Source organism: Hipposideros armiger, unplaced genomic scaffold, assembly GCF_001890085.2.
Source record: "Hipposideros armiger isolate ML-2016 unplaced genomic scaffold, ASM189008v1 scaffold_420, whole genome shotgun sequence".
Classification (NCBI taxonomy): Eukaryota; Metazoa; Chordata; class Mammalia; order Chiroptera; family Hipposideridae; genus Hipposideros; species Hipposideros armiger.
In genome coordinates, this window is record NW_017731770.1 from 513,447 (window position 1) to 524,209 (window position 10,763).

Genomic DNA, 10,763 nt, shown 5'->3' on the forward strand with positions numbered 1-10,763 from the left:
GGTCTTGGCTGTCCAACAATACTTTCTCCAGAAGGATCCGCTCAGTTTGCGGCTCAGATATTTGGATTAAACAACCATTTGGTATGGGCTAAACTACGAGCAAGTATATTAAACACATGGATTTCATTGAAGCAGGCTGACAAGAAAATCAGAGAGGGCAATTTATAAGAAAGAACATCATTGTATTTTTTTAGGAGAAAAAGTTACTTTCTAGTTCAGTTACAGGAAAAAAAAATCAAGCAAGATGAAAAGATTTTAAATCAATCAGAGAAAGCAAATAAAAATAGTGAATAAATACTTCTCTAGATTCATAGATTAGAATATATGTACATATTTAAGGATTTTCAAATTATTCGCTTACCCACTGTATGGTCATTGTTAGGTAGGTAACATAATCAAATGTTTCTTAAATACTAATAATATCCTATTATACAGCTCTGCAGTTAATACTTGACCTTCTGTATTTCAGCACATAAACTTTAGAAAGTTAAAACAGTTGTATCTGAGAGACAGGGTGGTAAGAGCAATATAATCCTCTCTCAACTTGATCTTTACGAAATTCTAAGGGCACAGCTTTTTATTTGCAGTATCTCAAAATGGTGTGTATTTGATCTCCAGCTATTGATAGAGATGATGTTTTGATTTTGCTTTTTTTAAGAGAAATTGAGGTGTTTAGGGTAGGGAAGACACAAGAAATAAGATAAGGGGGGCACTGTGGAACCATGGAAAGGTACTCTTCGGAGAACTCTGATAGGTGTCAGGGCCATTGGTCATGGAAAAAAAGTAGAGCCACCTTTACCATTTCAAATGAAAGATTTAGTAAATCTTACTTGGCTATAATATGTGTCTCTGGGGATCATAAAATTCTTTTAATTCTGATAACACATATTTTAGTCACACTAAACATCCCCAGTGTACCATCATTTTCAGAAATTGGAATGTCCCAGTTGATAACCATAACTAGTTTCTTATAAGTAGGAGCAGTGTACCCAGCAAGATTCACTTCTAAAGGAGCAGTTACTGAGAGGTATTACAGGTTATCATCAGTCTATAAGCCGTATGTTGGGTTGTCGAAAAAGTCATGACGCATTTTTCCAACAGCCTAATAGATTGGAAATCACTGTTACAGCTATGCAGCCCTGAGGATTTTAGAGATCACTAAACTTTCATCCAAGTGTCCATGAACCCCTTAAACTTGTCTATGCTTTTTCACCTCTATACTCAACTGTCCCAAATCATAATCTTGATGTTTCTCTGACCTTTCCCATCTAACTTATCACCAAGTCTTGAATTTATTACCATTTACCCATCCATGGTACAAAAGCCTCAAGTAGGGGTCAAATTCTACATTAGCCTCTGTAGGTCTTCATTCTCAGCTCAACCTTTTTGAAGTTGATTGTCCAAGGACTTACAACACAAGCTCTTACAATCTCTTTTGCAACATAAACTCCTTTGAAAATATAAATGTTGTTGACCTTTTCCCTAGGAAATTACACACAAATCACCAACTGATTTCACTGGTTTGGGGATTCCCTTGAAGATTATTTGTGGTCTGTAAGTTAAGAATCGCTGATATAACCCACCCACGGAGCTGGCTTATAATTTTTGGACTACTTATTTGTACCTTTAGTTCTTAGAATGTCCTCATTTCTGTCATTAAAATCTATTCCTTAATTACTGGAGCTTTATCTTCACTGTCTCCATGAAATCTTCCCTAATCACCTATAGCTACAGTGGTTATAAGTAGTTCTTACTCTGTTGGATTGTAAGCTCCAAGAGACAAAATATAATTTTACACTTTATTTCTCTCAGACTGCCTTATGTTCTGATATCCTATGCCTAGCTGTCTGTCATAGATGGGGGAATTGTAAAAATCATGTACGGCTTAATTTTCTTACGTTAGTTCACAAGAATAAAGCTTTGATTTTAACATCTGTAAACTTTGGCTTCATGCTCACTCAGTTGTCCCTGGCTGCTATTTCAGCTCTTCTGTCCGCCTGTTTCTGTATATAATACATGACAGTTTTCAAACACTGATTTAGACTGGTGGATAGGATTGACCATTTTCAATGGTCATCCGTTTCACTGTTAGTTTCTTAGTAGAGTACATATATCCTCAGTAGTTCATCAGTGCTAAATACTTGTTTGAAAGTATTTTAACCATTGTAAAAAGGAACTTACACAAACTATAACTGGCTTGCCTTCTTTGGGTATGAACTTGTATCTAAACATGAAAAGAGAAAGGAAAATTGTGCCCAATAATGCAGTATTTAAACTTGGTGTCATAAAGCCATGCTTAGAATGGCTGTTGTTTTAATGCCTTCTGAAATTTAAACATTGCAGCCAAATAAAAGACAAAGATCCAACTCCTGTGTGAAGCTTTATTCATTTATTTGTGAAGTACATATTTTGCCTGGTTTTATTCTGGGTCCTAGGAAAGCATCACTGAATAGAGACAAGGCCCCCAGCCTCACAAAACATTTTATTGGGGATGACAAGCTACAAAAGAAAATCTGATAGATTTAAGGAAGTGTACATGCATATGAAGAATAACCAAGGTGAGAAGATAGTGACAGGGATAAAAGGAAGGTTTTTGAGAGGAGCAGGGCAATGATGTATAAAAGCAATCCATGTAAAGATACGGAGAAACAGCTTTCCAGAATAAGAGAAAAGCAAAAAATAAAGGCCTGCAAACATGCTAGTATTGCTGGAGCTTTATGAGCAAGGTAAGAGTAGATCATGTTCATGTAAGCAAGGGCTACATCACTTAGGGCCTGTAGGCCATACTGAAGTGTGAGGAAAAACCATTGGAAAGTTGGAGCAAGGGCATGACATGATGTACTTACCATGTTTTCAAGTTCTCTGGCTATTATGGACAAAAGCAAGGAGATTAAGAGGCTGTTGTAGTCCAGGTGAGGGATGATGTGACTCAATAAGTTATTTAAATTTTTTGTGACTCAATTTCCTCATCCGTAAAATGGGACTAATACCAACCATTTCATAAGGTTGAGAATTAAATGAGTCAGTACATGTAAAGTATATCTTGGCACATGAATGCATTACATAATATCTATTTAGCAGAGTGCAGAGGATGGAAAGAGTGGAATTGATTCACTATGAAAACAAATATTCCCTTTAGCTAATTTCTCAAAACAGGAAAAAGGCAGAGGCAGCGTAATGTGGGTTAAAGCCTGATGTGCCATGGCACATGAACAATCTCCCTGCCATCTTCAGCCCAGCAGTTCTTGGAAAGCCAATGAAAATGTTTTTCATGGTGCTTTTTGCATTCAACTGCCCACAGCCTCAAATACTTATGGAGTTGTTAATCTAGCATCATGGAACAGGGAAAATAGTGGAATGGAAATAAAAAGTTCCTTGGGCACATGACTGAGTTGCAGTTCTCATTTGTAAAGTTGGCTAAATATTTCTTCTGCCTGTCTCAGTTTGGATAAAATGACAATGTACATGAAAGCTTTCAAATCATAAATGGCTAAATCCATTAATGCAAAAATAAGTTTTTGAGTACCTACTATGTGCAAGACCCTGAGGATGCAACAATGAAGATCCAATTTTGCCCTCAATAAGTCCTGGAATATTCCAGGGGTGGACAATTCGGACAATTTCAAAACACTATATTGTCATGGAGTAAAGGATAGGATATTATGAATACACAGGAGGAGATCTAAATGAGTATATAATGTGAAGGAAAAGGAGGGACTCAACTCTGCACTCTTTTCAATCCTTACCTTTCCTAATTTCCTTCATAGAATTGATTACCACCAAACAGTATGTATTTGTTTATTGCTTCTCCCAACTAGAAAACAAATTCTGTAAAATCACTGGGTTGCCTTTTGGTAACTATCCCTAGCAACTAGTATAATGCCTGACAATGGCACATTCAGGGTACTCAAATATTTGTCGAACAAGTAAATGCCAATTCCCAGAAGTATGGCAACATGGAACTACACATATATTGGAGGAATATAACACGCAAGGGGAGTAGGGAGAGGGGAACAAAAGACCTATGTGGACTGGAGAGGTGGCAAGCACAGGCTAGGTCATAAAGGACCTTCATGTTAGGCTTTGTAGTTTGGATTTTATCCTAAGGGTAGGAGAGGGCCATTAGATACATGCTTTAAAAAGATCACTGGTTTGGAAGACTCCTGTTTCAAGAATGGCAGGTTAAAAGTATATATTTATATCCTGTTTGTCAGAACACCTCTTTAAAATGACAGAAGAAATAGAAACAGGAATCCATGACAGAGAAATTCTTAGGCATTTCTAGCAGCTACAAAGTACATGGGAACAGAATGATAAAACCAAAATTGTAATCCTTATATAAAGTCAATCTGACAAGTTAAAAAAGCACTACTAAGGCAATGATTCTTAACCTTGGGGATGGGTGGGAGGGTTGATATAAACACCTCTGGAGAATCTGATAGAAGCTACAAAACCTTTTCTCAGAAAAATTTGCACAAAAATCTGGGTACACCAAATGTCATCTAGAACTCCCTTAACATAATTCACTTGAAACCTGTGATGGTTCCACAGCCAGTGCAAGTCCACAGCTCTTCCCATTAAGTTTTACTAATTCACAGAAATTATGTCCTCCCAAGCTAGAGTTCACGCCACCATTAGCGCTGTTTTTGCATTGTACTATATTGATCAGACATGAAATGTGCCAGGCACCATAGGAAAAAACCATGAGCAGGACACAGTTTCTACCTTCAAGGAACTCACAGAGCAGAGGAGAAATAAGCAAAAACTCATTCAATTAAAAAGTTAGGTACCAACTATGTGTCAGTCACTTCGCTAGACCCTAGGGGTACTGCAGTGAGCAAAGTAAATATGGGTCTTGATCTCATGGAAATTATAGTCCATCTAGACTCAGCAGCGGTTCTCACCCTTTCACAGGGGTCGCCTAAGACCATCGGAAAACATAATTTCGATGGTCTTAGGATCCGAGACACCGCTCCTCTATCCATCTCCAGGCCCACATGCAGATACGCCCACATACGAGTACCCTGCGACCCTTGTGAAAGGGTCCTTCGACCCCCAAAGGGGTCGCGACCCACAGGTTGAGAACCGCTGATAGAGTGAGATAGGCTTAAACAATGATACGCTCAAAAACAGCCCTATGAGAGAGTGATGCGTATCCTTGCCTGGTCTGCAAGATCAAAGAAGTAACTTTTAATCTGGAAACAGGATACAGAAACCTTGAAGGATGAAAAGAAGTTAGCTAGGTTGCTGGGAAAGAGGAGGGGAAGCGGCAGGAGGTGGTAGGATCCTGACAAGACATGAATCTACGGAGTAGGTGCTCAATAAAATGTCCTGTCATTTCATCGAGAGTACTCAACTGGTACTCTGTCCTGACAAACACATCTTGATATTTAACAATTTAGGGTTTACAAAAACCCTCAACTCCCTGTTGCTTGAGTGCTCACTCTGCCAGATGCATCAATGATCTTTTCTCCCTATGACAATTATGCATTATCCCTATTTTGCAGTCGGGAAAACTGGGACTCGATAAAGTAACTTGTTCGTAGACATCTCATGAGTCGCGGGCCATGAACTAACCGGAACCTTCTCCTCCCCAAACACATTACCTTTCCGGTCTTACTGCCTTCTGCTCCCGAACTGGATGCAAAGCAGCCAAGGGGTTTCACCAAACTTGTTTTGCACTTCGAGATTCTTTTCTTCTGTGCCTTCCCTCATATTCGCTTCTCTGCCGCAACTGTACCCAGAACCAACCCCAGGTTTTCCTAATTATCTTTCAAGATCGCATTCAAATGCCAATTCCTCTCTGAAGTACTCTCAAGCAGCAAGACGCTGTCTCCCCCCGCCCCCCGCTTTCTCCCCCATGCCCCTTTTCTTCAAATAACTCCCTATGGTTTCTAGTTAGTATCTTACCATCCCGTAGACCTTTTATTTATCCTCCATAGATCCGTCGCCAGCTCCGCCTCGTGGGACCAGCACACTGCTTGGCCCGCAGCGGTCGCCCCGGAAACGCACGCTGCTTGGAGCTGAAACTGTTGGGTGAACCCCTTCTCAACCCGCTCCCACGGTCCGACGCCTCGTTCCTCCAGACCCGCTTCTAGTAAGGCAGGTGTATCCACGCCATCCACGAGTTGTAGCAACCACAGCGGAAGCTTACGATGTCTCACGCAGACTCCGGGAAAAGGGAGCTTCCGACTCCGAGCGCTTAGCAACCACTGGTTTCCTCCTTCGCTTGGCCACCTCCGAGATCCTCTTCCGGGGAAGAGGTCGCCCCGCCCCTCCCGCGTTTCCTCTAAGATGGCGAGCGGCGGCAGTGGGGGGGTTTCGGTGTCTGCGCTCTGGAGCGAAGTGAACCGCTATGGCCAGAACGGCGATTTCACGCGTGCCCTCAAGACCGTGAATAAGAGTAAGTGTCCCGGCGGGTGCCGGGCCGGCGGAAGGATGCGGCCTCCTTCCGGCGCGCGCGCGACCACCGCCGAGTAGACGCCGGGAGGAGAGACCCGCACAGCTGGCTGCCCCGAGCGAACGCCCGGCGGGCGGGGCGGGCGGGGGTCACAGACCCCCGTCGGTCAGGCTCGCCTTGGGGCTTGGGTTGTTTAGAGCCACGTGTACTGGACTTTCCCTCCCCCGCGGGAAGCGAGCGAGGGATTTAAAGAGACCGCAGCTCCCGGCGCCTGATCCAAACTGTTTTCTTCTTTGACTCCTCTGTTTTCATGTCTTATTTCGCAAATATGCCACATTGCCATCTTTTCTCCTTTCATTTAGCGGGGTAATCGAGACAGTATTGCAAAGGGAGCTTGTTCTCTTGGGCCGCAGCGAGGGGGAGGCACCTACTTGGGACACGTAATTTAGAAGCTGGGACTGACAAGGTGGGAGCTGTACGGACTCGGGAGAGGGAACGGCTGGATCTGGATGTCAGGCCTGCATTCCACAGATAGAAGCCAATGTCATTAGACCAGAAAATGTGTGTGAAAGCACTAACATGTGAAATAACGTCGAAAGAAAAGTTTGGCCTGTTTTTTTGCCCTGTAACTGATAATTTCGAGTAACCTGCCTTTGGTATGAAGCATACTCATTCTACTCTTTTATCCTTTACTGTGTAACTGACTGTAACATGGCCATGCTTTCTAATGCTCTCCGTTGTGCTAAATGCTTTATTGAAGATGCAGCCTATATTTGGTAGATTTGGAAATGTAATTACCAGGAAATGTAATTACTGGCTATTTAAAGCAGTAATAGCATACAAGGTATGCTAGTAACATACAGGGTTGTATAAATAAATTTCAACAACCTGTTGCTGGGTTAAAATGAAAAGAAGTGATTGTGCTCACAGTGTACTTTTGGTGATTTCAGACACTGAAGAAAATAGGTACTAATAAGAATTATTTGATTCCTAGACTTGTTTTGAATTAACGGTAGTCTTTGGCTTAGGCCTGCAACCAATACTACTCAGTAACAATGTATTTTGCAGGAATCATTTAATCAAGGGCTGTCAGTTTTTTGGGTTTTTTTCCAATATATTCTTTTTATTTTTTATTTTTTTAGCTGAGCCATCCTGCCACCTGTTGGCAGCTCAGTGGCAGCTCAGCTCTGGCCGGGAATTGAACCGCTGTTGCTCAGAGCTCAAACTCTTGAGCCAGCTCTTAACCAACTGAGCCACTCGGCCGGCCCTAATATATTCTTAATTGGCAAAAATTTCTTTGATTCTTAGAATTGAATTTCTGTAGTTGCCCAGGAACAAAAGGGAGTGATCCTGGTCGTTTTGTCACTGAACAGATGTTTAGCATCGAAACTTGGCTACCTGAATCCTTTCTTGTACTACTCTTTAGTCATCTTAGGTGAAAAGGAAAATTTTGAATGGTTTTTGGAACTATGGCCAGCAAGACAAATTACATTTGTGTACTTTACAGCTTATAAATATCTCCAAAATATTCTCATTTCATCTTCTTGGTAACCTTGTAAAATAAGTAATGCTTTCATACTTATCTTGCAGATCAGAAAATTAAGATTTGATGCTAGGTGACTTGCCTAAGACCTCAAAGCATCTAGTGATAATCTTGTACTCAAAATTAAGTCATTTGTTTCCAAATTCTACATGAACTTTTTTCTTTCCCTGAGAAGTAATTAAATATGTAGGATGTAGGATGTAGGATGCATCCCATAGTGAAAAAGCTGGAGAAAACAACTTCTTTTGTGCTTCTTTATTTCAGTCTCCTTTTGGGGAACATGCATCTTGGGAATCTATCTCACTAAAAATATAACTTACTAAATTATAACTCTCCTAATTATCACTTCTTATGTTATAAATGAAGATTTGCCTTTTTATTTTTTTATTTTTTTTAAGCTGAGCCATCCTGCTACCTGTTGGCAGCTCAGCTCAGGCCAGGCTTCGAACCGCTGTTGCTCAGAGCTCGCACTCTTGAGCGAGCTCTTAACCAACTGAGACACTTGGCCGGCCCAAGATCTGCCTTTTTTAAAAAGAATGTTTTGACTGGTCATTTCTGCTGCAATAAAATTGGAAATGTAGTTTCCTGAGGCAGGGGTGGGAAAATTTAGTAAAAATGTGAAAAGGGGATGGATTTAAAAATTATTTTCCTACATTGTTCTGTAGTACTGCAGATCAACAAGGATGATGTCACTGCCCTACACTGTAAAGTGGTATGCCTTATCCAGAATGGGAGTTTCAAGGAAGCCTTGAATGTCATCAATACTCACACCAAAGTGTTAGCCAAGTAAGTGATTCAACTAGTTGTTTGTTTGTACAGTTATTAGAAACACTTTTACCATAGCTATAACCATTTCTGTGGGGTTTTTTCCCACTATTCAGTGATTTTTGCCCCGTTTCTTTCCTTCCTTCTTCTTTTTTTTTTTTCTGTTGTTGTTGCTGCTGCTTTCCAGTAGTGTTTTTGAAACTGGAAGGAGTAATAGTAACTACTCTTTTCTGCCTTAAGGAGCTCTTTCTTTACCTGTCTTCCCTTTGAGCCACTAAGGGGGAGATAAACTGTGGAGGGATGTGGAGCATAAATGTAACAAAAGTTCTCAGAGGACTTAGGGAGGGAGAACAGAAGTTTAAAAAAAAAAGAAAAAAAAGAGGCAGAGCAGGCAGAACAGGTAGGGTAGCAATGTATGTAAGGAGGAGGTCTCTAGGATGGCATAGCAATATTAGCCTGACCTCTGTGCTCGCCTCTTTTGAGAATTGTTTAGGTGTGATTTTAGGCCAAGATCTTTCAGTGTCAGAGTTCTTTAGTAGTCTTGAAGACTGTACTAGTATTTTTGCTGTTGTTAATATTTTCATTTATTTTTTCATGAAATGTGAACTTATATTCTGAATGAAGTTTGAAGCATATTTATTCTTTAATAAGATTCTGGTTTATGAGGTGCAGAGCAGTATATAGTATACTTTTGTATATAAAAAAAGGAGGATATAAGAATTTATACCTGTATTTTCCTATATTTGCAAAAAGAAACACTGGCCAGAGAAACAGTGAATAAAAATAGTCACTTGTAGGAGGTAAGGAGGTAAGGGTAGATTTGAAAAGCTGTGGGCGTTAAACCTCTTAGTGTACACGTTTTTGTTTTTTTATTTGAGCCATATACATGTATTACAGATTAAAAACTAAAACTTCATTAAAAATAAAAGGGAAATAAAGAGAATACTGCTGTCTATTAGTAAACATGTTTATGCTGAAATTCAGTATTGTGAAGTTTGACCATTTTCTGAGATAGGAAATTTGGAAATAATTTTTGTTAGGCAAGTAAATAAAGGATATTGCCATTTGTTTTGATGAGTATTTTTTCGCATGGGTAATGGATGAAACTTCAAAATTGTTTCAGGAGTCACATTAATGTATATGGATTTTTAGATGTATGTATATAAGTAGTATATTTATAGATGTGTGTTTACCATTTGAATAAAAATACTATGTTCTTTTAAGATTTATAGTTACTTTTGTTTGCTAATCATTTGTTTCTTGAACAAGTTAAAAGCAGCATTACATGGCTTATTATTTGATCAGTAGATTTAAGAAACTTCTATAATAACCCATTTAAAATAGTGTTCATATTGTCTTTGTATCTAAGACAATTATTGGCTAATTTATTATTTCATTCTTAAGTGTTTGTTTCAAAGGGCCAATAATTCTCATAAGAATATCCATGAAAGCAAGAGAGGTTCAGGAAATGGATGTAATATTTTCTGCCATGATGACCTGTCTGACTTTCAGACAGGTCACTAATCTTTGTCAGTTTCCTCATCTGTTGTTAATGGGGATTAAATAATTAATATACATCAAGTGTCTAGAACAGTATCTGGCATACAGTGAGTGCTCTGCTGTGTTAGCTAATAATCAAATATTGTTTTTTTCCATTTTCAGTAACTCTCTTTCTTTTGAGAAGGCGTATTGTGAGTATAGGCTGAACCGAATTGAGAATGCCTTGAAGACAATAGAAAGTGCCAACCAGCAGACAGACAAACTGAAGGAGCTTTATGGACAAGTGGTAATTACTGCTTTTAAATACCTGTTGACAGTTGTCCTGTGTGAGCATGACTCTACCTATAGCAAGGAGCAGGGATGAGGAACCCCAGCCCATCCTAATGCCCTGCAAAACTTAACCATTTAACCAGTTCTTTTTTTTTAAAGATTTTTATTGGGCAGTTGGGGGGTGGGAACAGTGCTGGGGAATTAGGGGAAAGGGAACAGACAAGTTGCTGTCCTTTTGTTCTTCAGTCTAGTTGTGGAGGACGTTGCTTCACTGGCCCAAGTTGG

General features: G+C 39.9%; 2 protein-coding genes across 2 annotated transcripts in view; both read left to right on the forward strand.

Moving 5' to 3' along the window:
* The window catches only part of LOC109394361 (multifunctional protein ADE2), a 35,522-nt gene extending 29,424 nt beyond the window's left edge, over window positions 1–6,098 (forward strand). Inside the window, exon 11 of the mRNA XM_019664355.1 lies at window positions 5,943–6,098. Coding sequence (XP_019519900.1) covers window positions 5,943–6,098 — 156 coding nt within the window. The remainder of the gene's footprint in view (window positions 1–5,942) is intronic.
* The window catches only part of SRP72 (signal recognition particle 72), a 28,130-nt gene continuing 23,282 nt past the window's right edge, over window positions 5,916–10,763 (forward strand). Inside the window, exons 1-3 of the mRNA XM_019664359.1 lie at window positions 5,916–6,403; window positions 8,609–8,729; window positions 10,371–10,494. Coding sequence (XP_019519904.1) covers window positions 6,295–6,403; window positions 8,609–8,729; window positions 10,371–10,494 — 354 coding nt within the window. The 5' untranslated portion in view covers window positions 5,916–6,294. The remainder of the gene's footprint in view (window positions 6,404–8,608; window positions 8,730–10,370; window positions 10,495–10,763) is intronic.